This window comes from Tachysurus fulvidraco, chromosome 23 (assembly GCF_022655615.1).
Source record: "Tachysurus fulvidraco isolate hzauxx_2018 chromosome 23, HZAU_PFXX_2.0, whole genome shotgun sequence".
Taxonomy (NCBI): Eukaryota; Metazoa; Chordata; class Actinopteri; order Siluriformes; family Bagridae; genus Tachysurus; species Tachysurus fulvidraco.
In genome coordinates, this window is record NC_062540.1 from 8,441,799 (window position 1) to 8,468,563 (window position 26,765).

A 26,765-nucleotide genomic window follows, 5' to 3' on the forward strand; every position below is an offset into this window, starting at 1 on the left:
GTTCTTGAAGTTGATGAATCAGAAGCAGGAGAAATGTTCAAGTGTAAGGATCTGAGCGGCTTTGATAAGACCAAATTGTGATGGCTGGATTACTAGGTCAGAACATCTTTAAAGACAAAGCCGGCTCTTGTGGGTGTTCCCTCTATGCAGTGGTTAGTCCGTACTAAAAACAGTACAAAGAAGGAAATCCAGCAACAGCATGAGTACTCATGAGTACTCAAGGCTCAATGATGCCTATAGGGAAAGAAGGCTAGCCGGTGTCTGGTCGGCACAAACTGCTGAACATTTTAATGCTGGCTATGATAGAAAGGCCTCAGTTCACACAATGCGTAGTAGCTACAGAGCAGTCTGCATGCCCATGATGACCAACAACTTCAAAGCTGGAAGAGCCTACAATGGGAACATGAGCATCAGAAATGGACCATAGACAATGGAAGTAAGTGGCATGATCTGATGAATGGTTTCTATTATATTATTTTTATGGCTGAGTGTGTGTGCATCGCTTGGGAAGAGATAAAACCAGGATGAACTATGGGAAGAAGGCAAGCTGTGGAGGCAGTGTAATGCTCTGGGCAATGTTCTGCCCGAAAACATTAGGTCCTGGAATTCATGTAAAAGTTAGACTGACACTTACCACCTACCTAAACATTAATGCAGACTAAGTACAGAACCCCAGTGCCAGTGATCTCTTTCAGCAGGATAATGCTCCCTGTCACACTGCAAAAACTGTTCAGGAATGGTTTGAGATACTGTACATGTCAAAAAGTTCAAGGTGATGCCTCCAACATCTGTGGGATGTTCTAGACAAACAAATCTGAGCCATGGAGTCTCCACATCAGGACTTACAGAAGGACTTTGACAGCACACCTTCAGAGAGAGACTTGGAGAGAGTCCATGGGTCAGATGATTATTGATATTGTGTAGAATGATGATCCTACAGGTGGTTTTAATGTTATGGCTGATCTGTTTAGTATTTAGAGCAGGCGCATCGACTGCAGTGAAATGCACTGAAATAAAAAAGAAATGAGTTTGTGTAAAATGTGTTGTGTGTTCTGTCATGCATGTGTTTGCTACTGACTTCTGATGGGGCTCATGTGTTGGGCTGTATTTACAGGGTTCAGTCACTTTCAGCTGCAGAATTGGAGCTTCATAGTATCTACTCGGCAACAGCACAAGATAGTCCTGTACAACCACACAGATACAAATAAGAAAAAGTTATCGATTAGTATTTGTTCCATAAACTATTCAAGCCTAATGATGTCATGAAATGAGTTTCACAAAATGACTTCACTGAACACGTAAGTGAAATTCAGCCAGTCTGAATTTGTACATTTATAATACTGACCAATTAGATAGAGAAGCTAGATAATGAAAAGTGTAATTCATCAGATCTTCTCTTTGTGGATTGGATATGCACATTTTAATAAATTGCAAAACGTACGAGTCAATGACTTACTACACAATGTCTAAAAAGACACACACTGGTGCAGTGTCATGGTGTAACGTATGGAAAGGGTCATTATAGTGAATGGAATCAATTCAGTTACCGCTGGTAGAGTGTAAGAAGGCAGAGTGGGGTGTAATGTCAGTTTAATATCAGTATAGATATCTATGTGTCTATTAATCATTTTCTATCATTTTACTATAAAGCAGTCAGCTTTCTATCTACAAACCAGTGAAAACTTTATACTTCAGTGTAGGTTTCCATACACATGGTCTTATTACTGAGAAGTATCAAGCAGAATCGTGAATTACAACATAATCTGAATGCCCTATGAGTGAACAGGACATACTGTACATATCGAAAGGAAATTAGAAAAAAAGTCAAATTAAGCGCACCAGTAGAATGCCTTCAGCTTCGATGATGATGGTCCAGGTGCCAGGATTCAGTACAAATGGCTCAACAAAACTATTCTGAGGCACATTTACAAACGTGGGCTCTGAACTGGGGGCAAAAATGATCTGTTTGGACTGTTCAGAACCTGGGAGAAGAGAAGGGAGAAAACAATAAAATTATTAAACAATCATATTATCCTCGCTTACATGTGCATTATTCACTCATATTCTGTTTATTATTCAGTAGAACAGATTCATTTCAAAAGTATATCTACTATAAAAGTATAAGATTTTGCACTATTATTCAGAGAGAACTAAACAGTGACAAATAAGAGCTGCCTTTGGCTATTGTACTAATCAGACATACCTCTTCTGCTGTTGGTATAGGCTGTGATTTTGCCGTGGGAGGCGGCAGCATTAGTGCTTACATATCTGAGGATCAAGCGTGTGAGGTACATGTCCATCTCATTCAGGTGCACCATCAATTTAACTGTGCTCTGGGACAGACAAACGTGAGGAAAGGGAAGAAGGGAGGAGGAAGGGAGAGGGTGAAATGGGAAGAGGAGGTTTACAGCAAAGGTCTATGTTAAAGACCTGAAGTCAGGAAGGTGAATTTGAGTCTAGCTGTCTGGCTCTGCATGTTTGGTGTAAGTCCTTGGGGCAGGTTTGGAGGGGATGGGCCACAACAACCAGGCCAATCAAAAGCAAGGTCGAGGTTTGGAAAATCTGCTCATGCAACTGAGAGCAACTGCTTCTGAAAACCGGGAACAGGAAGCGAGGGGAGGGAGAGACAGTGAGGTGAAGGTGAAGAATAAAGATAGAATGAAGAAGAAGAAGAAGAAGAAGAAGAAGGAAGTGGGACTCACAATTGCTGCAAAGGAAATTCCTGCTGTCTTCCATCACAGAGACATGTCCCCAAATGTCTGTGCCTCCACGGTTAACATAGCGCAACACCACATGGAAGAGATCTGGAGAGCCGACCACCACCTCCACCATCACCCGTGGCTATGGAACGAGAGAGCATGCCAAATAGAGAGCAATGGGGAAAGCAGGAAAGAGAGCACAAAAGCAAAGCCTTTTCTTAAAAACCACCACCGGCACTACAGTATAAAGCCAATATTAGCACTCAGTAAACAAGCTGTTATACACAACTCTTACACCAAGCCAAAAGCAAAGCAGAGCTAGATTTTATCAAAGATACCAACTTCGCCAATCCTCAAGAAAAAGAATTGCAGCGCATTAAACATGCATGAGACAATGAACACGGGTACAATATTTGCGTAGTGCTCTTAGTAATAATAATACATACATAACATGCCTCTATAAATCATCAGTACATCAGAATTTCTGCAAACATTCACTTTTGTTGAAAACTGAAACTCATTTCCATGATCAATTATTTTTTTTCTACTTTTAGCTACATTAGCCCTAGGACCCAGAAAGAGTCCCAGAAGGGCTTCAAAAGTCCCCCAAATACCTTCAAATGTCGAGTGAGACATTTATTTCTTCTCCTTATAAAAACAGTAAAAAAACAAAACAGGTTGTGTATAGCAGAGATATTTAATTGCTAAAGCTTCATATTACTGATAAGTTCAAGTTCCAATTAATTCCTCTTTATTTTAGTTCTATTTTATTTATTGATTTCTTTTTAAATAAATGGGCTATAGGGAACAATATAAATATATATTTATAAACCTTGAAGAAAATACAGAAGCACATTTTTTTGTTCTGTTGTGCATTCTGAATCTCTCACCTGAATGGGGGACATCTGAGCATAACCCCTCCAGCTAAAGCCCTCAAATTCCAGTGGATTGTAGCCAAAACGCACTGGCCGCCCATCCAACGTCGTGCCTTCTTCCACCTCAAACTTCAGATGGTGCAGATCAGGGAAATAGTGATCTGGACGCGGACTAGGAAACAAACCCAGAGGTATGTAGCTTTGTAGTGAAAAACAGGAGATCGTTTTAGAAAGATACTGTAGGTGGATTTGGACTTACTGGTTGCATTTAGGTCCCTCCACATTGGGTCTGCACCTACACCTGCCGTTTCTGTCCTCACATGAACGAATAACAGAACCTCCAATATCACACTGACAACCTGGATACACACACAATCAGAGGGACAAGTTATACGGCCGCAAAATCATATCAACGCATTTCTGAGATAAAAAATAATCTTACCCTGGCACCCAAAGTAGTTGTTTTTATCCAGATGGAAATAGCCGTCCTTACACACCGCACACGTTCCACTGCACACGTTAGGCTTGCAGTAGCACTGTCCGTTACTCTGAAAACACACAAACACAGCATAACGATCACAAACGGCCATCTTTAGCCCTACCTTGCTGTGACAGCAGGGTCGTGGTGTAGCGTCGACTGCAGACGGAGGTGTGGACATTCTCACTTATGCTTTCAGTAGCTCCAGTAATTCGGTAGTGAGAGCAAAACAGAGTGTGTGGTCACTTGGCAGAACTTACACACACATTTATGCACATATAGAAGCATGAAATTGACTCTGACTGAGAGAAAGCTGCAAGCTCTGCTGTTTTCTGTTGAGTATTGTAAGTGTGCTGAAAAGTGCAACCCGCACTGTGATTTTAACCACTCCACCATGATGGTGCAAACATCAGTGAACTCACCTGACCGCACTCTGCTACTTCACTCACAGTCCCTGCAGTGTTACACTCACAGCCTGCACAACACAGTAAGTCATATTTTAATACAATGCATTACAGTCAATCATTCTAATCATTGTTAGATTGCTTAGGGATTGTTTGAAATGGTTCTTACTTGAACACCCAAACACAGTATCGGGTGACAAGTTCCAGTAAAGAGGCTTGCATCTGTCACAGGCCGCACCCTCTACGTTGGGTTTGCACTCACAAGAGCCCTAATATGTGTTGGTGATAGTGATAGCGGTCAGTCAGCCATTAAGTTCACAGGGTTTATTTATAAATCACATTACTTACCACTGTAGACAAAATCTCGTTCTCCACAGAGCCAGCAGGATTACACGTCCCAGCTAAATGCCGTTAAAACAAGCAAGAGGGGAAAAAATGAGAAATGAAAAATAGAATAAGACTGTGAAATCCTGTGTGAGCTCAGCCCTGGCTGTAGTCTGTAAGCGAAGTCACCTTGGCACAAGGGAAAGTTGTAGGATCCAGAGCTGCATGAGTCACACCTCTGACCCACCACATTGGGTAGACACACACACTGCCCTGAGACCAAATCACACACAGTGAACCGAGAGCCTTCCTCTGAGCACTGGCAGGCTGACAAACAGACACAGAGATTGGTATAAGTATATATTTTATATGTGAATTCAAATCGCAAAGAATTATGAAGCTGTCATTGGAATGTACTGCTCAGTTATTAAATGGGATGAGAAGCTAATTTCTTAATTAAATTTACACCTTCATATTAATATTGTACATCCCTTTATATAAATCCCTTTTATATAACTACCAGGAATATGTGTGATGAACTCCATATCTATCCAGCACAGGCTGTGTGATTAAGACAATGTACAGGGAGTGGCTGACTTACGGGAGCAGGTGGGGTAACTGTAGTATCCTGGAGCGCAGGACTCACACCTAGGGCCGCTGTAGTTGGGTTTACAGTAGCACTGCCCTGCTGCATTGCAGTTGGAGTCTAGGGATGTCCTTGGGTCACAGGTACACACTGGGAAAAAGGATCACAGAAGAAACAGCTATGTATGAGTGTATGAGTTTAAAGTAGGTGTATTGAAAAAGTGTGGGTTTGCAGAGAGTAACAGAAGTGTGTGTGTGTGTGTGTGTATGTGTGTGTGTGTGTGTGTGTGTGTGTGTGTGTGTGTGTGTGTGTGTGTGTGTGTGTGTGTGTGTGTGTGTGTGTGTGTGTGTGTGTGTGTGTGCATGTGTGTGTGTGTGTTTTCTTACCCTCACAGTTGGGATAAGAGTGGAAGCCAGAGTTGCACTCGTCACAGCGAGGACCTGTAAACTCCGGCCGACACAAACAACGACCGGATGAGTCACAACCACCGGGTAGAGAGCCGATAGAGCTACAGCCACACACTAAAAAGAGTGAGTGAGAGAGAGAGAGAGAGAGAGAGAGAGAGAGAGAGAGAGAGAGAGAGAGAGAGAGAGAGAGAGATTACTTTTATGTCATGAACCTGAACACATGCTAACCGTAAAATGTACTTGCAGGTTTGTGTACTGTGTAACTGAAGACTTAAGTGTTCAGCAATAGGGATTAGATTTGGCACACACTCACGCTGACACAGAGGGTAGTTGAAGTAGCCGGGAGCACACTGGTCGCATGAATAGCCATAAAAGCCACTTCTACACACGCACTGTCCTGTTACCACATCACATGACCCATCCTGAAAACCTGGACCTGTGCACTGACAGCCTAGAGGAAGGGACATTGATTCAGATGCACTGTGTGTGTGTGTGGGGGGGGGGGGGGGGGGTGGGGGGGGGGGGGGGGGGGGGGGGGGGGGGACTTTGCAGTAGAACAACATTCTATTGTTTGTGGGTGGTATTTACTTCCCACAAATGCCAAGGCTGTAGCTGACTAGCACAAACAGAGACACTCTGAAAAACATACCACCAATGAACATTTTGTTTCAGTGGTAAATTTACTTTGTGTGTGTTTGTGTGCATGTGAGAGAGAGAGAGAGAGAGAGAGAGAGAGAGAGAGAGAGAGAGAGAGAGAGAGAGAAGAGTGTGTGTTCTTACGATAGCAGTTGAGGCCATAATACCCAGGAGCACAGATGTCACAGTGTTGTCCTGTGAAACCAGGTTTACACACACAGGTCCGTGTGTTTGGGTCTGCCTTACACGAATTGCCTTCTGTGCCTGCTGCATTACACTCACAGTCTATAAAAACATACAGAAACAAACACGCACACACACACATTAGTTAATAGGCTATTTTGAGCACCATGTTTCATATAAAAGGACAAGAGATGAAAATCAGGAGATAAGTCTTACTGATGATCTCTCCTGCAGGTCGAGCCTCTCCATTGAAATTAGTGGGGAAGGTCGGAGTGATAACTGAAAGCCAACACATACAAGTATATCATTATATTACATTAGATTCAATAGCATCTATTTATCCAGTCATGTTGAAAAACATACATTTAAACATTTCGTGGCTTGTTTGTGGCTATAGTGTGTTGTTGTATCGTAATTGTATTCTTTCTGTACGCCCACCACGATCACTATTACACTCATACTGCTCAAAAGAGACTAGATGTGACTCACAGGCTGTGAATCTACCACCTGTGGGTTACACGAATGCACACACACATGCACCACACACTCACCATAGCAGGCTGGGAAGTTCTCATATCCCTCAGCACAAGTGTCACAGTTTTCTCCAGTGTAGTTGGGCTTACAGTAGCAGCGACCGGTAAGATCTTCACACGTGCCATCAGTGAAATCTGACTCACATAAACACTCTACAGAGAAAGAGAGAGACAGACAGACAGAGTGAGTGAGAGAGAGAGAGAGAGAGAGAGAGAGAGAGAGAGAGAGAGAACGAATGAGAGAGAGAGAACGAATGAGAGAGAGAGAGAGAGAGAGAGAACGAATGAGAGAGAGAGAGAACGAATGAGAGAGAGAGAGAGAACGAATGAGAGAGAGAGAGAGAGAGAGAGAGAGAGAGAGAGAGAGAGAGAGAGAGAGACTCAGACAGATACACTGGAACATCCATTGTTTCTGTTTAGTTGCACACTCACTTGAACAGGCCAGTGGTGACTCCAGAGGGTATTCAGGTGACCTGTAGTATCCTTGTACACATTGCTCACAGTTGTTTCCTGTAGTGTGGTGCTACACAGACAGCATATACCATGATACTTAACATATCTACCTTTATATAGCAGCACATCAGTCAATTACTTCTGCATCAATTGTCAGTTTGTGAGTGTGTTTGTCTACCTGACAATCCATACACACTCCTCCTCCCTGGTACTCGCCCTGCATGTTCAGACTGGTTCTTCTCCGCTCTACCTCAGGGTCATAGTAACACTCAGACGAGTGTCTGTGGCAGTTACACTCTGCAGGCAGAAACAAAGGAGCGCATTATAGAAGACTGTCATTTTATAACTGCACGGGGATGCAGAGAGGGACAGGAGGGAGAGGTAGAACTCAACTTAAACCTGGTATCGATCTAGTTTAGACTAACAGATGAGCAAACAGAAGGAGCATAGCCACTGTGACAGTGGAGGCTCAAGTAGTTAAGGCTCTGGGTTGCTGATTGGATTCTCAGGGTTCAAGTCACTGGCAAGCTGTCTCTGTTGGGCCTTTGAGCAAGGCCCTTAACCCTCAGTGCTACAGGGTGCTGTATCATGGCTGACCATGCACTCTGACCTCAAAGTTGGGATATGAGCAGAAAGAGTTTCACTGTTCTGTGATGCATAATGACAAATAAATATTTACAGCATTTTGGCAGACACCCTTATCCAGAGCGACTCACATTATCTCATTTTTATACAACTGAACAATTGAGGGTTAAGGGCCTTGCTCAGGGGCCCAACGGTGGCAGCTTGGTGGACTGGGGATCGACCTCACAACCTTCCGAATGGTAGCCCAACACCTTAAACTCTAGGCTACCACATACCATAAAGGCTTCTATTCTATTCTACATGAGAAACAACACAACAAGGGAACAACAAAGGGAGTTACCTGTGAGTTTCATTCACGCATTAACTTAAAGAGAAGAGTACTAAGACGCAGTGCACATCAACATCCGGCACAACAAGACACTTAGTGACGTGACATACGGCTAAGTACAGTGACCCATACTCAGAATTCGTTCTCTGCATTTGACCCATCCAAAGTGCACACACACAGCAGTGAACACACACACACACACACACACACACACACACACACACACACACACACACCGTGAACACACACCCGGAGCAGTGGGCAGCCATTTTTATGCTGCGGCGCCCAGGGAGCAGTTGGGGGGGTTCGATGCCTTGCTCAAGGGCACCTCAGTCGTGGCCGGCCTGAGACTCGAACCCACAACCGTAGGGTTACAAGACAGACTCTCTAACCATTAGGCCACGACTTGCCCACTAAATAAGTTCTCATTAAAAATCTTATTTTCTGTAAACTTTCTGCAACATGCTGTCGAAAAGGTACATGATCTCTCCCTGAGCCCCAATTGCCAATGAAATTTATTTCCAGTTACAGCATTTAGCGTCTTTGAGCAGACACTCTTATCCAGAGTGACTTACATTTTTTATTTCAGTTTATAAACCTGAGCAATTGAGGGTTAAGGGCCTTGCTCAGGGGCCCTGCAGTGGTAACTTGGTGGACATGGGATTCAAACCAATGACCTTCCGATCAGTAGTCGAACACCTTAATCACTGAGCTACCACATCCCATATTTAATTCGCTTTTCACTTTACTTAGAAGTTATATGACCACAGAAATCTAGAACTCAACTCAAAGCTGTTTAAATAAACCTTTCCAGTACAGGATGAGCGTCAACATGAAAGCAGCGACATTCAAACCTGTTTCAAATGCATCTTAAAAAATAAATAAGAGCCAAAATACCGTTGATATATCTGAAGGACACATCTCCATGTGTGTTGCATGCTTTATTTGGAGTTGCTAATTGCAGGTTTCAGTTCACATAAAGGAAAAAGAAAGACAGTTAATATCCACCAGACGCGTCACGCGAAATCCCTCTGGAGTACGAACTGCTTATGTGTATTTCAAAGCCGCTTTAAACATCCTATATTTTATAATTACTGTCATTAAAAGATTTTTTACTAGACATAATGGCAGTTGGTTGAGGGGAGAAAGCCCTTGCAAGTACTAATCTCTACACATGAAACAAAATAAAGACTTCCTTCCCTTATCATTATAGTTTAGTTAAATTCTTTTAGAGACAGTAATTATACAAGTACGAAGTAAAAGAAATTAGAAAAAGACATTACAAATAATAACCCGAGAGAGATGAACGACTCTCTCTGCTTATTCTCAACATGGCTCTGCTAACTGATGTGTTAAGTGTCGGTCCATCACTGGGCACAATCACACACTACGAACACGATGCCAATCAGTCTACATCACACATCTATGGACTTGTGGAGTTAACCGGAGAACTTGAAAAACAAACTCCATATGCAGAATCAGTAACTGAACCCCCATTCCTAGAAATAACGAATCTATATGATTGTCAGGGAGGATTAGTTGGGAAACAAAGAATTGAGAAACTCACGTTCACACTCGTTAGCACTATAAGTGGTGGCTGGTTTCCATAGTAACTGGTTAAAGCCAGAGCAACACCGGTCGCACGATGGGCCGCAAGTGTTGTGCTTGCAGTCGCACTGAAGCCTGTAATGACAAAGAAAAAAGAAGGAAAACACACACACACACACACACACACACACACACACACACACACACACACACACACACACAGTTATTTCTTCTTTCTTCCTCATAAAGGTAGAACAATGATAGTGACAGCGAGCTTGTCTATGAGCATGTCTATGGGGGAAGTCATGGCCTAATGGTTAGGGAGTCTGACTCCTAATCCTAAAGTTGTGGGTCCGAGTCTCGGACCGGCCACGACTGAGGTGCCCTTGAGCAAGGCACCAAACCCCCCCCACTTTGGATGGGTTAAATGCAGAGAACAAATTCTGAGTTTGGCTCACCGTACTTAGCCGTATGTCATGTCACTTTCGTCATATGAGCAGCACAGACAGTACAAGTGCCTCTGTTCAAGGACCAAAGAGTGTGTGTGTGTGTGTGTGTGTGTGTGTGTGTGTGTGTGTGTGTGTGTGTGTGTGTGTGTGTGTGTGTGTGTGTGTGTGTGTGTGTGTGAATATATTACATCTACAAAATATCCCAGGAGTCCACATGAACCAAACTGAACTGTGATTCTCTCTATCGAGTGAGATTTTGGTTAATGCATTCTAACACTCACAAAAGAATGTGAGACGTGTAAACTGTTCCCTCAACGATGACATGATGATACTGCAAATATATACACATATATTCACTAATAAACACTCTTCCTCATTTACTTAGGCTTTACTCAGCCCTTTAATCCTAAACAATCAAAAAAGTTTTAATATGCTGATATGTGGATGAGAAGATGGGGAACTTCTACCTCTAATAAGTGTCTAGCACACTGGCAGTATATTGCTACATGAATAAGCATAGGTTATAACATCTGTCTCTGCAAATCTGGTTTGCTTTCAATATGGCTTCCCTCACACTTCATTTTTGTGGACCTGTGATAATACTCTACAAACACCCATGGACTTAAGTATTAGAAAACTTCCAATTATTCCCAGTATTCTCACATATGTCCTGTTTTTATTCATTCAGGTTATCGTCACTCCAACATCTTCACTCACTTTACATTATTTTGGTCTGATTTTAAAGGCCATCAATCAGAACAACAATCTCCTATTTATAAGAACATGAACAAGTTCTGAGCTTTAAGAACATGTGGTTCCCTAGTGGTTAAGGTGTTGGCCTACAAATTGGAAGGTAGTTCAATCCCAGGTCCACCTAGCTGTCACTGTCTTAACCCTCAGTTGCATATCTCAAAAATAATGAGATAATGTAAGTCACTCTGGATAAGAGTGTCTGCCAAATGCTGGAAATGAAGAAAGTACTATAAAGTCTATAATTCATGGAACATACTGTTGGTATCATTAAAGTAACCCGAGAAATAAGGTTTCCATTTAACTGCAGTCACACAAACCTCAATAGCAAATCTGTTGGCTTGAGATTTCTAAAACATTATGGAACAAGAAAGATACATGCACTTGTGTGATAACATAAAAAATCACAACCAACACACACACACACACACACACACACACTCACACACACACACACACACACACAATCAAATCTACATGTGGTTCGTGTCAGTATAATCTGTTGAGGCCCTTTGGGTTTTCTATATCCAGCTCTAGGAGGAGGTGAGGAGTTTTTTATATGCTGATAGCTCTGACACATTTCCAGATGATCTCACTCAAAGCTATATCAGCAAGGATTCACATGGACCAGAGGCAGACACAGAGCAGCAGGCTGTTTCCCAAAATCCCAGCACCAATATACTGTAGCTTTAACCAAAAGTCTGTGAATTCCTAGATTATTAAAGAAACCACCTGCCAGTCTACAGATGGTGCCTGCTTCATGTTATTGCATGCACAAACAGACAATAAATTCTAGAATAAAAAAAAACCTTACACGCTTAAAAACAGGTTCCTTGTGGTTCTATATAGTAACTTTCCCCTCCCAAAAATGGTTCTATGATGAATCATTGGAGAGCTCTCAAATGTGGCTGAATAAACAATCATTCTTCATTTTTTCCTTCATTTAGTAATCTGAGTGTTTTAAATACTGCAATTCGGTTGACTTTATCACTGCAATTCGGTTGACTTTAACAATGTGGTTTTATTCTGGATGCGTATAAAATAGCACTTGATCCAGCACAGCATATTTATTTGCATGGTCAAAGAGCACCATAAGGTGAGAAATGCACTGACTGTCAACATTTGAAACATTCATTTTCTACCGCTTATCCGAACTTCTCGGGTCACGGGGAGCCTCAGGCGTCATCGGGCATCAAGGCAGGATAAACTCTGGACAGAGTGCCAACCCATCATAGGGCACACACACTCTCATTCACTCACACAATCACACACTACGGACAATTTTCCAGAGATGCCAATCAACCTACCATGCATGTCTTTGGGCCTGGGGAAGAAAACGGGAGTACCTGGAGACAACCAATGAGGCACGGGGAGAACATGCAAACTCCACACACACAAGGCAGAGGCAGGAATCGAACCACCAACCCTGGAGGAGTGAGGCGAACGTGCTACCCACTAAGCCACAGTGCCCCCTATTTGAAACATCTGACTGGAAAATCCATGATTTATTTTATTTGACAAGAAAAAGTGTGTGTGTGTGTGTGCACACGCACCCTAAAGCTAGCACAACCTGGAGGTGAATGCGGTGTAATTATTGAAGTCCTGTATATACATGCGAGTCTGTTAGTGTATGACTTCATATACTCTATATGCATGAACATGCCTGCATTAACCAGCCATGACTCCCAGCCATGAGTATAGGAAGAGTAGAGATGAAACTGATACACATGCACAATTATTCCTCTTAGGATAACTACACACTTAGGATACACTCCACATCATAAGCATAAATATTAACCTGTTGACAAACCTGCATGCATATTGACAGGCTGAGATATTAAATGACAAAGCACAGGTAGAAAAACAGGATTACAATATCTGTGTGTAATCATCTTTGCCATGTGTAAGTTTATACAGTAGATATGTTTCTAGCCCCAGGAGATGATTATCTTTAACCAGCACACATCTGATACCTTATGTTGTAACTTTGAGCTTCTAAGCCTGAATTAATAAGAAAGATAAAGCTGGAAATAAGTTAAAAAGTTCCAAAAACAGAAAAAGTATATCATTTGGAATTTAACAGACGGTTATGCTAAAATAAAATGTTGAAATTAAAATATATTTAGAAATTGATATTTAGAAATAGATTAAAAAAAAATTCTGAAGTTCTTACTTGTAAGGGTCATTGGGGTCAACAGCATTACAAGCTTCAGCATGGCCGTTGCACACACACCTCCCTCCAATGCTGATGTCTTTAATGCTATAATAATACTGCAATAATATTGAGGAGAAAGTAGTGCAAACAAAATCATTTCATACATAAAAGAAGTCAAAGTAATGTTAGTATTCAATTATTATTATTATTATTGTTGTTGTTGTTGTTGTTATTATTATTATTATTATTATTATTATTATTATTGTTGTTGTTAGTATTATTGCTGTTTGTTTTTGCCATATTGTTCCCTTGGCAGATAAAAGCAGTGACTTTCAGTTCTTTGTGCAGGTTTATCTGAATGCCTTTTTTCTTATCACTTCGGGCTTTTGTAAATACTGATAAACAAATTTGCTGTTTTTTTCCCCCATGTTTCTTCTTTGTGTTTATTGTCTGTGGTGAATGTTTACTTGATTGTTTAATTCGTACCCGGCGGGTGACAGTAGGGTCTCTCAGTGCTTTTCCCATCAGGTGGCCTAGCAGTGTATTGGTGCGCAGGAAACGCAGGCGGATGTTGGTAGCTTTGGTGAAATCCCTCAGCACAGGCGAGTAGGAAAAGTTCATGGCTCCAGGACGCCCGTTAACCAGAGACACCACAATCTGTAGAGGACACACACAGCAGGTAAAGACAAATGGACTTGACATTTCTCCGTTGATCAAAGTTCAAACTTTCAGTCTTGAAATATTTGTCCCCAAGCCATAATTCATCACCTACTATTTACTCCGAATGATCTTAATGGCCTAGTACTTAGAGAGAACAGTAACATGACACATACAGACTCTATCAGTAACTGCTAGGGAGACTGAAGTTATGTTGATTTTTCCAGATTGATATCACACTTAAAAACTGTAATTTGACGCTTGGGTACGAATCTTTACCTCTCCGTTCTCCAGAGGCACGATACGAGAGTATTCTGTTGTGCAGATGACATCATTGTCATGGTTGATACGCTCGATGGTTTTTTGGCCAAATCGCTCAATACAATCCCTCTTGGAAGCTGTGAATCAAGAGCACACAAAACACTCGAATAAATGTTCATGTACAATGCCATTAGTGACACAACACATAGGTTTTGATATCATGGAGAACACAGTTAAGAAATATACTAAGAGAAGTGTTAAAATACCAAATATCCACATGACTCCAACTTTTCTCAATATTCTTCACTGTAGTCTTGCACTTGACCTTCCCAGTACAAGGAAAGTAAAATCTTCTCTCATTCTCATAACACTGTATGTCATGAATGGGTTTTGTTTGCTTTGTTGTTGCTGGTATATAGAAATAAAGAAATGAGCTGTTCTCTGTATCTGTCTTCGTACAAGGTGGATCATTAGATCAGGTGTCTAATTAAATAATATGTGCTGTTTAAAAGTATTGCTGCTGTGCAGATGCACTTATACCAGTCATAAGCACACTACGCTTTCAATACCAAATATAGTCCCTTACCCAAATAATATCTCCTTTATAATGTACGGTTTCCCAACAATGGAGCCTTTCTACTGATAGATACGGTTCCAGAACACAGACATTGTTATTAAGGCATTCATTAAGCATTCAAAAGAGTTTAAGGTTTAATGTGGTAAAATTCCAAAAAGAATTTTCCTGCAATGTTCTACGGTGTCAGATTTTACAACGTTTTGCTTACTTTGATTAGAATGCTATGGTGCCAGATTATATGAAACATTATAGAATATTTGTGATGTTTTAGGTAAAAGTTCCCTCTCTGTCCTCTCCTCCCTACGACCTTGTCCATATTCAGACGGTGTGCAGTGGATAGTGAACAGAGGATAGCCAATTACTTATCAGTGTGGTAATAATGGCAGCGCTTTAAATGTCAGCAAGTCAAGAAGCTTTTATTGTCATTTCAACCATATATAGCTGACTCAGTACATAGTGGAATGAGACAACGTTTCTCCGGGACCATGGTGAACAAAACAGCTATATAAAACACAGAGCTATATAAAACAACACAAAGCTAAAGCTAAAGCTATGTTGTCCTAGCCACATAAAGTGCACCGTGTGCAACCTAGTGCAAACATTGCAAGATGAACAGACAGTGCAATCTGACAATACAAAACAAAATAGCGCAGACCAGGGTGCATACTGTATATTATGGAGTACGTTGCACAAAAATATAGGAATCTGAACAAAGAGGGTTCTAGTAAACAAATACAATTTTGTAGTAGCAGCAGTTCAATGTGGTATTGAAATGTGGTGTGAAGAACAGCAATTGAGTGAATGTGCAAGACAGAGCGTGCAAAGATGCCACACGAAAACAGTGTGCAATGGCGAAGATGCCTTTTATTGTTAGGACTTCTTTTTACGTTTCTGTATGTTTCTTTGTCAAGATTTTTTACGTTGATGCTTTGGTTTCCAATGTCTTGCACAAGATCTGTATATTTGACACTGGGATACTAAATCTACTTGTGTGCATTGTATGTGACTAGCTGAGACCTGACTTCTCTCAGAACATCTGATGATCTCACCATCATTTCCTCGTTTCATAATTTAAAACTTTGTAATAAATCATGTAAAGCATAACTTGCTGAAGCCGTCTTTGTGATTACAAGTGCATGTCTTCTGGGATACATCTCTGTCCACTTTGCACATCTGGATCCTGAAATATTTCACCTATTCTTCTTGTCCAAGCAATCAAACTCTTGGTATCGCCTTGAGATTTTAACTAATCTCTCAATTGCTTTATTTTCAACATATCTCAGTGCCAAATTTGCTGCTAATTTCAAACAGCCCAAATTTCACAATTGAAATGAAGATTAAAGATATCCAACCCTGCCCCTGTACAGAGATGCATTCCACATGAGATGTATGTGAATAATGTACTCACAGGCAAAGAACTGCCAAGGTTGGTACGTCTTCCCAAAGTCGACTGAGCGCTCCAGGACCCATAGATCAGGTCTTGGAGAGTTAGCAAACTTGATGAGCACATAAGCCACATGGAAGAGCTGTTGGAGACAAGAAAAAATGCACATGTAATCTATCACATACAGCCATGTCATATAGCGTGTGCAGTCCTGGTGACACTAACTTCTGTAAAGTTTGTTAATCTAATGTACTTGGTGGAAAAACTGATGACAGTTTACAAAATATCCGTTTTTAATAGAATATAAAGTAGACAGTTACAGGTGGAAGGTTGAGCTCTGAACTCTGATCGAGTTTCAGTCAGCATGTTAGCACAAAACACGACATCATGCTATGATCCCACTGAGACTATTAGTGTAATCGTGTTCACCAGACATTGAGCTCAGAATATCCGACACATGTTCTTCCAGGATGACTGAATCAAAGAACAGAAAAAAACCTAGTATGGTGTGTCTGAATTAGACAAAATGACTAACCACAACCCCAGGAAGAAATGTAACATAATAACATAATTACAGAAAGATATAAGTGAGAAGTGCCCAACCCTGCGAGGATCCTGAGGTATCTAGAGATGTACCAGCTCCAGTTGGCTTCCACTTCATGATGATTTGGGCATACAAAAAAAAAGATGCCAGCTATATGCGGTCTTTGAGGACAACAACCTCAGAATCAATACACAATTGTCGGACTGTATATGTCTGTAAAAAGGACATTATTCATAATAACAATCTCTGGTGTTTAAAATGATTTATCACACCCTTATGTGTCACCCAAATGAGGATGAGGTTCCGTTTTGAGTCTGGTTCCTCTCAAGGTTTCTTCCTCTTCCATCTAAGGGAGTTTTTCCTTGCCACAGTCGCCTCACTCACCTCAGGCTTGTTCATTGGGGATAAATACAAACATTTACATATAAGTCTAATATTAAGCTTGAATTTTTGTATAATATTAATCTTTGTATAATAAACTTTTTGTACTATATTTCTACTATGTTCTCTATTGTTAAATGTGCTATACAAATAAAATTGAATTGATTTGAATAAGAACCTTTGGAATGCAGTTTTCTGACATTTCTGAATTATCCTCATGCCTGATGCTGATAGTGTACACACATGAGGTGAAATATTAATGCGTGCTGTAAGCCGGAAACTCTCCACTCTTCTGTGTATTACTACACCTTCTCATTAGCAGAAATATATCAGAAGAAGCACCTGATATACACATCCCAGGATGCATCCCTGCTCCAATCTCCCTTACACTCCCTTAAAACTGGATTATGTTCTCATGAGAAGCATCAATGCTCATCGACTGGACAAGCAAGCACATGTCTTCATGAGGACCTTCACATGAGACACAATTCATCCTGTATAACCTAAAGCATATGGTTTTCAAATTCTAATGGTCCTGCTGGGCTTTTTAACTCAAATCCATGTTATAAGCTTTCAAGTGATAAATTACAACTGGACTAAAGTCATACATAGGTCTGATCATGTATCCTATACAAAAGCACCGGAATTAATCCAATCTACAAAAGCATGCTTAATATAATCTTCCCTGAAATTCATCTTCCTCCAGACAGCTTCAGGCAACAGCCAATTATTTCCTTTTTCCTTAGTGATGACATGCTTGTGACCTCTTAAGCCTTTTCACTACCCCCCCCCCCCCCATTCCTGCTATTTCTTTGCTCATAATTTCACCTGTGTGCCTTGAATAAGTGTCAAGTCCACTGAGGACCTACATAGACTTTAATGTCTACTCGTTACTAACATATACAGGCCTCCTAATAACGTAGCATTATTATAGAAGTTAATCACATAAACAAACTTCATGTAAACCACCAGTAACAAAATAATAACATTTTTTGCTTTGCAGAAGTTTAAAATTAAGTAACTATTTATCTCTAACATTTATCCCTAATGAGCAAGACTGAGATGATACGAGGATGAAGTGTTGAATGGAACCAGACTCAGAAGGGAACCTCATCCTCATTTGGGTGACACTGGATGGTAAATAATGTAAATAATGTTCTTTCTACAACAGTTTGTTTAAAGGTAGGGTCTCCGATATTTTAGAAATGCTTCAGAAAACTGAGTCGGGACTACAAGCTAAACAAAAATCAAAACAAACGTGCAGCCAATGAGCAGAAAGGGGCGGGTCTTGTCAATATGCGGCGGAGAGAGTGTTCAGTGCGCATGCGTGACTTTAGAAGAAAGCGGTTTTAATATTGACATGCAGGATAAAAACAAAGAAAGAAAGTGAAGAAAGGCTTACGATAAGGCAAGAAGTAGGACCCGTGTTAATATAGGATCAGCTTTCCAGCGCTGGAGAGAACTGAAGGAGCAGGAAGTTGGCCGCATATTCACAGATTGGAGTTTCCTGAGTCAATAACTCCTGAGCTAAACGCTGTTACTACACAAATAACACCTCTTTTCTATCGCAGTAATGTAGAGAGGCAGCTACAACCGCGTTTTGTGTAGTAACAGCGTTTAGCTCAGGAGTTATTGACTCGGGAAACTCCAATCTGTGAATATGCGCACATGCACACTGAACACTCTCTCTGCTCATATTGACAAGACCCGCCCCTTTCTGCTCATTGGCTACAGGTTTGTTTTGATTTTTGTTTTGTTTGGTGGCCTAACTCAGTTTTCAGAAGCAATTCTCAAATATCGGAGACCCCCACCTTTAATCGACTAGTGTTTAAAGAATTGTGCCTCGAAATTTTGTTTCTCAGAAAAATCCATTCTGTTATTCGTCACTGACAAATAAATGCTTGGAGTTTAAATGCTTTAAATCCAATATTACTTTCCAGCCATTCTTGACACTGCTTATCAAAGGGATTGCAGGGAACCTGGAGTTTATCTCAAGAGTTTCAAGGGCACAAGTTAGTGTACATCCAAGACGGGATGCACACACACTAAAGACAATTTAGAGATGCCAATCTGCCTACAGTGCATGTGACTGGACTAGAGAAGGAATCTATAGTACCTGCAGGAGACCCCGAAAGCACACACTCACGGCAGAGGCGGGAATCAAACCTCTAACCCTTTATAACACTCAAATAATTAGTACACTTGTAAACAAATCACACGATATACATCAGAGCATCTAGAGAATTGAATCGAATATTGAGCTCTTAGGCTCTTTTTTGAGTTCAGCGTGACCTGAAGCCATTTTGTTGGCATTCAACAAAAGTCTCCCCACCCCTGAGCTTAATGATTACACATTCCTCTGTTGGCTTTCTGCATTCCTGAGGTTACCATGGTAACACATATCAGCAAGTACAGCACTCGGGGCACTGAATTGGGAATGCAGCCAAGCAGCCAGCACCTGAGCAACTATAGCAATCGGGGCAGTGGCGCAGGCGAGAGAGACACAGAACAGTCCTTATCTACACAGAATGACATGCAGACATGATAACGTGAATAAGGGCTGATAACTTCATTAGACTACTTCAAATACTAGCTTTCTGAGAGCTGATTTGGCTAACTGGCTTCCCTCTTCTTTTTTCTGTCTGATGACACTACAAGGAACAAAGATTACACAGCGGACACACACAAGCAAGTCTGAACACAGCTCAGACCTGCAGATGTTTCAGGAGGGTAAAACACCCCCATCGTTACTTATCTTCCCCTCTGTGAATCCTTTCCTGTCTCGATCTATCCTTATGCTCCACTATGCAATGGACACACACACACACACACACACACACCACACACACAGAGTGTATATCATGGTCACTAGTGCAAGGAATGTTGGAAGTCAATCTTCATCCGATGCACTAATGCTTCAGTGGAATGTGAGGACAAGAGGGATTTCCGCAGAAACGGGAGAAGATGCTGCAGCTGTCTATACCGCTTCACATCATAAATATACTGTACCATAATTTTCCATGTATATGTGTGGAGATTGACGCATCACTGCATTGAGGTATGGAGCACAATAGTGACACTCTGTAACACAACGCCACCTACGGGAGTGGATCTAGTCATGATTCACAGTCTTGATAGTCTGAGGTTTCAGACACTTAGCAGGATAAAGCTCAAACACTTTTACCTAAATACTCTTCCCCTTAGCTTCTTATCTGTCCATATCTCTCCTTTACATCCTGCATGAGCCTAAGTTATAAATGAAGCAGTCTTTCAGACTAAAGACTGATGCCACACACATACAACTCCAAAGTCTACAAGACTTACACATTCCACTCCTAATCTTTCACTTTTCTCAATCCATAAATAATGGAATAAACCCACAGATGTGTTATTTACACCATTGAGTCTAATTATTAGGGCAGTATGTGTTTTGCAATTACGCACTGAATGAAATTATGAAATTACACAACAACCCTTAGTGCTGTTTAAAGATGCCTAAAGGATATAAAAGTAAATAATTCAATCTCCTGGACTGCTGCTGCATTTAGGGAAAATGCGAAATAGCACGTAGACGCAAATAAAGTTATTGAGCAAGTAACACATTCAGAAACAAAACAAACATGCAAAAACCAAGCTGTCTGCATTTTGTATCTGTTAAAGATTAGAGCTGAGGTATTTCCCTCAAAAATGGTAGCAGGCCTTTCGGCATGCCTCTGCTTTTACTGACCCAATGTGAGAAGAAAAGACTGAATGGTTACCTCATGGTTTGTTCATCTAGGTTGTGTGGAAAAAAAACACAAGCTGTCAGTTCTCAGGTATGGGGACTGTCAGTGGTGACATGTAAAGTCATGCTCCGTTTCCTGAAAGAGCTGAAAGCTGTACTTTAAAGGGGGCTGGCAGCTCAGGTATGTGTGTGTTGGCCTGAGGGGTGCGGGAGGGTCATCTGTTCACACCTGCATTGCTTGTAATGTCCCCACTCCTCCCCGTCTTTAAAACCACATTATCAAAGGGCTCCAGGAATCCTGGTCCCCTGGAGATTAGAGGAGCCAAAGTTCTACTTATCTAGCAAGTACGTTCAGCTTTAGAGGGCCATTCATGATTTCTCAACACTCGAGGATTTTCTTTGGGTCTTTGTTTCCTCTCTGAGAGCCAAACCCTCTTCTCAAGTTCTACATCAATAAGTGAAAAGAGAGAAAGCAATTCTAGAGTTTAAACTTGTTCTGTATGAGTATCAAATCCTATTTCTATCTATTTAGAAACTGCACCAAGGTCAGTAAATTAATTAGTTGGAAATGGAAATGCTGTGCTGATACAAGTCAGGAACCAGACCTTCTGCTTCCTTTACACTACATTTCTGGCATTTAGACACCCTTATCCAATGCAGTGGCAGCTTGGAGGACTGGGGATTCGAACTCATGACCTACAGTTAAGGTGTTGGACTACTGGTCATCACCCCTTAGGGCAGAGTGAGTGTGTGGAGGTTTAAAAAGGAGGGTTAAAATTAGCACCATGTGTCAAAATGTCCCCATCACCTGAACTGCTATATTTCTTATCCTTCAGTGTGTTTCTGACCTAACATTTTTCTTTTCTTCTCCATCACTCTCTGTGTCTATGGCCAGTAGTCCTGTCCTGTCTCCACTCCCCTTCTGCTGCATGTCTCATGGGAAAGATCAGCGGCTGCCTTCTAGGCACCAGATGCTTTCCAGACCCTGCTAGTTAGATATCTCTGCACTGGGTGTCTAAAGTCTTTCCCATCTGCCTTTTAACAAACACACACACACACACACACACACACACACACAGAAAGTGTGCTTGTGTAAAGGTTTTGACTTTGTGTCCTCTAGCCTCTTCTGGGTGAAATAAAAAACTCCAAGCAAGCATTTATTACTGTGAGAGTCGGGAAGTTCATTAGAACCCAATTGACAGCTGAAGCTAAATAGATAAAAGCGACGGAGGAGTGGACGAGAGACTCTGAGATAATGTTTCAGACACCGAAGGGAAGTAACACAGACAGGCCAGGGATCAGCTCTCATTAGATGAGAAACATGGACATAAAAACACCAAGAGGAAGAAGGAGAGAGAAAAGAAGTCATTAAAAAAAAATCAGGGACAATAAAATGCAGACCTCGGTTACTATTGTTCTGACCCAAAACACACACACACACACACACACACACACACACACACACACACACACACACACACACACACACACACACACACACACACACACACACACACACACACACACACACACACACACACACACACACTTCAGGCCCACCTCACTGTAACACAAAAGTCTAACTGCTGATCACAGACTTTATGCACCAGACATAAACAAGAACAACAGCTGGAAGATCTCAATAAAACACACACCATATCTTCAGTGTCCTAATGGATTTTCCTAAAATCTATACGTGCCCATGCAAACATAGTGAGAGCTGAAAGATACAAACATCCAAGTAAATATTAATATAGTTTCTTCTGCCTAATTTGAATATTTTATTACCTACTGGAGTTAAAGGACAGATGTTTTTAAAAAAAAGTTTTAAAAACAGATGCTTTAAAAAAAAAACCTTTCATGGCTGTATATCTTTGTCAGATGCAAGTGAAAGTTAAACTCTGTAGGAGTGAAAATCTCACTGGCTTCCTTGGACTTATAGTGATCATAGTGACAATGCATGTTTAGAACAATATGAGAGTTTATTTTCACTTTGTATGTATTTCTAAACCAGTGAATGTTGACTAGAGTGTAAAATGAAATAAAGCAGTCACTTTCTACTGTTGCAGTGAATGAGGCTTCATTTGCAGCTCACTGCACTCTAAGTGCTTAAAGAAACACAAGCGAATGTTTTGCCAAAACTAGCCGAGTCTCTAGATGTGAACTCTACTGAAACCTATTTCGGAAATCCACATACACATAAGAATAAGAATATAGAATAAGATACATAAGGATATTCGTCAAGCCAAGCACTCCACGGGGTTGGGGGTTCGACCCCCTCCTCCAACTTGTGTGCTCAGACTTTGCATGTCCTCCCCATACTTTAAGGTTTTCCTCTGGGTTTCCTGTCTTAGTTCAAGGACATGTGTGGTAGGTCCATTAGCATGCCTAAATTGTCTGTTGTGTGTGTATGTGTGTGTGCATGAATGTGGTCTGTAAAGGGTTTGACACCCTGTCCAGGGGGTCCCTCTCCATGTGCCTTGAGTAAGGACTGGGAACCTTTGCAGCAAAAAAGGGTGTTTTGCAGCAAAACTGTCAATGGACCCAAAGACAGTCCTGCTAACAATAAGCACATGGCAGGAGAATTCATCCCACACACACACACACACACACACACACACACACACACACACACACACATACTCATTCACACACCTAGGAATAATTTAGCTTAATCAATTAGCCTTGCTGCATGTTTATTTTTTGACAGAGTGAGGAAAGTGGAAGCACCAGAGCAAACAAACCTGAACACGTGTGAAACTCCACACAGACGGAATCTTAAATACAGCTCTTATAGAAATGACCTGCGTATGTGTCTTCCCTCGTAGTACTGTAGTTAAAAAAAATATACACCCATGCAAGCAATTTCGCGAATACCCGCAAAATCTTTCTCTCTGTATCCTGCATATGTGGAACACTGACTAATGCCTCTCTCATAAATCTAGCATGGAAAAGCTTTCTCTGAAGAAAATTCATCAATGTGCATCTCCACATGAATTCCTTTGACAATATGTCCTTTTACAGTTCCCCTAAAAAAGACTTTTTTATAATGACTGAAATAATTCCATCACCACTGAGTCAAAGCTTAATCACACTGTACTACAAGGCAGTTGAATGTCTTCTGTCAGTGACGTAAAATGAGGAGCTGTAAAATACGCTACATGTAGCATGGAGGTTTACGGTTAACTGGCATGAATCCAGGCGTTTGTTTCCAAGCTGTTGGTGGCCATGTGGTTCTCAGACTCTCTCACCTCACAAGCCCAAATCTGAGAACGAGGTTCCGTTCAAGGTGGGAGCAAATAAATCACTAAAAACAAGCTGCTTCAGGGTAAAAGGAGGATGTGAAGGTATTTACCCTGTCTTTCACCTTCCCCTCCCCTCTCATGTCATTGCCAATGGGCCATTGAGAATATAAAGAGCCAGAAGAAAGGCTCAGCCTAGAATTCATGTTGACCAGGCAAAAACAAACATTTACTCTCTCATTAAAGTGGCATGCATTCTCTCTAGCTCTTTTTCACCTCTTTCGCAAGCTTTAAATAACCGAGGAGGCTATTGTTATAGTTAGAGTTATGCAGGGAGAACGATAATAAAGTCAGCAATAGTATTTTCTGAATTTCACTCCGTTCTTTGAGAAGTTTGTCTCAGCTAAGTTTATCGCAGTCTGCACATTATTCATCAGTACCACTTTTTGTCAGCTGTTATAATCAGCTGTATTGAATGTCCCTATTTGTGCTGAGGTTCTATTCATAGTGGTGTGTGTGGGGAATGAGGATGACACATTGATTTCCCAAATCGCAGTTGTCATTTTGCCCAGAACTGAAAAGAAGCTGTTGTCTCCACACAGAAGACTTGACTATTCTAATATTACCCTGAATTTAAATGCATTTGGAGTCCATGTTACAGTGGTACACTGGTGCATCTTAATGACTAATCCTCATGTTACCCGAACTTTATGGAAATGTGCTTGGATCTGTGCCAAATTGTAGCCCGTCTTAAACTGATTCCTAAAACCTTCCTGAACTGTTCGATTTCTTGACTCAGGATATGGACTGGGGGTCAATCTAATGTGAGCAAAACAAATGAAGATAATCATGAATATGTTACAATCTTGATCTTGAAAACAATACAATACAATCTTGAAAAAAACACCTGTACACCTGCTCATTTCTGCAGTTACCTCATCAGCCAATCATGTGGCTGCAGCACGATGCAGAAAATCATGCGGTTACAGGTGATGAGCTTCAGGTAATGTTCACGTCAAACATCGGGATGGAGAAAAGTATGATCTCTGTGACTTTAACCATGGAGCAATTGTTAGTGCCAGATGGGATTTGTGTGGGAATTTCACACAGAACTGTTTCATTCCATTTGGTACTCACTGTACCAATGTAGCTCCATATTTGCAAGTTCATCTTTTCTCCACTTTGCTGCGTCACTAGACACAGGCACATCTAGTCGCCCTCAACCTTCTGATTTAAATGCATACAAAATTATTATTCAGATTTAAGACTGTAAACAAATTGGTAAATACATCTTCAAAATGATTGTAGTAACCATGCATACACTTGCAGTATATGTCAATAAATATTTCTTATAATGTATAAAGACAAGGGCAAGTCGCTAACATTATATCATGTATCATGATTTAAGGAAATGCAGCTCCCAATATACAGCATCTAAAACGAGTGTAGTGGTCCTCTGTCTCATTCCCACCTCAAGAGGAAGTGTGAAATATACAGTATCTAATGTACACATAGTCCCAGATTAGGGTTTTAGACAGATATGTGTCTGGATATAAGGTGTAAGCCTGTCACCTTGCAAAGAATGCATGGGGATAAGGCAGGTCACATTGCAATGGCTGTGTACACTGTTATTAAAAAGCCACACGCACACACACACGCGCACACACACACACACACACACACACACACACACACACACACACACACACACACACACACACACACACACACAGAGTGAGATGGGAAGGGTGTAGGTTTAGATGGGTTTAGTAGTGACTTTGTTTTACCTTTTATGTGCTTGAGGACTTTATAGGCACTAAGAAGCAGGTCTCGACAGGCATCAGGAGTTTGGCACCTCTTTTGAACCCCTTCCCCAGTGTGCATGCTCACACACACACACACACACACACACACACACACACACACACACACACACACACACACACACACACACACACACACACACACACACACACACACACACACTTCTATACTGAGCTGTTCTGTCATGTAGAAAATTGGCTGTTTTTGCCCACCATTCCTGTGCAGTTATAACTGTGGCAGTTATTCCTCAATAAAGGAAGTATTTACAGCAATACATTTACAGATCCAGTCCATGTTGTTTGTATGGCACGTTCAACAATAAATATTGTCACGAAGCAGCTTTACAAACAGATATAAACTCAGGATATAAACTGTACATTTTAAATGTATCCTTTATTCCTTAAAGCCATTCCCATCTGAGTGATAACACGAATATAAATCCTTTTTCCTTCTATAACTGTGTACTATATGGTCAAAAAATGCAAATGTGTAGCTTTTTTAACATAAAGTTGGTCTTGTTGAAGTTATTAACTGTTTTCTGATGAAGATGAATCCAAAACTGATCACAATAACTGCAGTCCAAAGCCGACTCCATGGTTTCTAAGTGCCATCAACAGCAATCTCATGCATCTTTAAGCTGTCCGTATGAATCCTCCTCAGGAGCAGCGAGTGGCTTCTAAGTGATGAGACTCTAACCAGAAACAGGGCAGCAGGATAGATACATCTTGTTCTTTTAACACAGATGTTTACAGTTCTCTTAAAATCTTTGACTGTTTCC

General features: G+C 41.1%; 1 protein-coding gene across 3 annotated transcripts in view; it reads right to left on the bottom strand.

Moving 5' to 3' along the window:
- The window catches only part of lama5 (laminin, alpha 5), a 72,123-nt gene that overhangs the window by 33,002 nt on the left and 12,356 nt on the right, over positions 1–26,765 (bottom strand). The window contains exons 3-26 of one of the 3 annotated variants that reach the window (XM_047806974.1): positions 16,297–16,414; positions 14,330–14,448; positions 13,880–14,050; positions 13,412–13,509; positions 10,059–10,174; positions 9,389–9,445; positions 7,757–7,875; positions 7,558–7,648; positions 7,144–7,278; positions 6,809–6,871; positions 6,554–6,694; positions 6,087–6,224; positions 5,753–5,887; positions 5,382–5,516; positions 4,970–5,107; positions 4,805–4,857; positions 4,626–4,725; positions 4,475–4,527; positions 4,017–4,122; positions 3,834–3,933; positions 3,590–3,746; positions 2,204–2,333; positions 1,840–1,982; positions 1,079–1,182 (exon numbers count right to left, since the gene is read on the bottom strand). In XM_047806974.1, coding sequence (XP_047662930.1) covers positions 1,079–1,182; positions 1,840–1,982; positions 2,204–2,333; positions 3,590–3,746; positions 3,834–3,933; positions 4,017–4,122; positions 4,475–4,527; positions 4,626–4,725; positions 4,805–4,857; positions 4,970–5,107; positions 5,382–5,516; positions 5,753–5,887; positions 6,087–6,224; positions 6,554–6,694; positions 6,809–6,871; positions 7,144–7,278; positions 7,558–7,648; positions 7,757–7,875; positions 9,389–9,445; positions 10,059–10,174; positions 13,412–13,509; positions 13,880–14,050; positions 14,330–14,448; positions 16,297–16,414 — 2,720 coding nt within the window. Of the gene's footprint in view, positions 1–1,078; positions 1,183–1,839; positions 1,983–2,203; positions 2,334–2,702; positions 2,842–3,589; positions 3,747–3,833; positions 3,934–4,016; positions 4,123–4,474; positions 4,528–4,625; positions 4,726–4,804; positions 4,858–4,969; positions 5,108–5,381; positions 5,517–5,752; positions 5,888–6,086; positions 6,225–6,553; positions 6,695–6,808; positions 6,872–7,143; positions 7,279–7,557; positions 7,649–7,756; positions 7,876–9,388; positions 9,446–10,058; positions 10,175–13,411; positions 13,510–13,879; positions 14,051–14,329; positions 14,449–16,296; positions 16,415–26,765 lie in introns of all 3 variants that reach the window. The other 2 variants (XM_047806973.1, XM_047806975.1) reach the window with 2 other exon arrangements.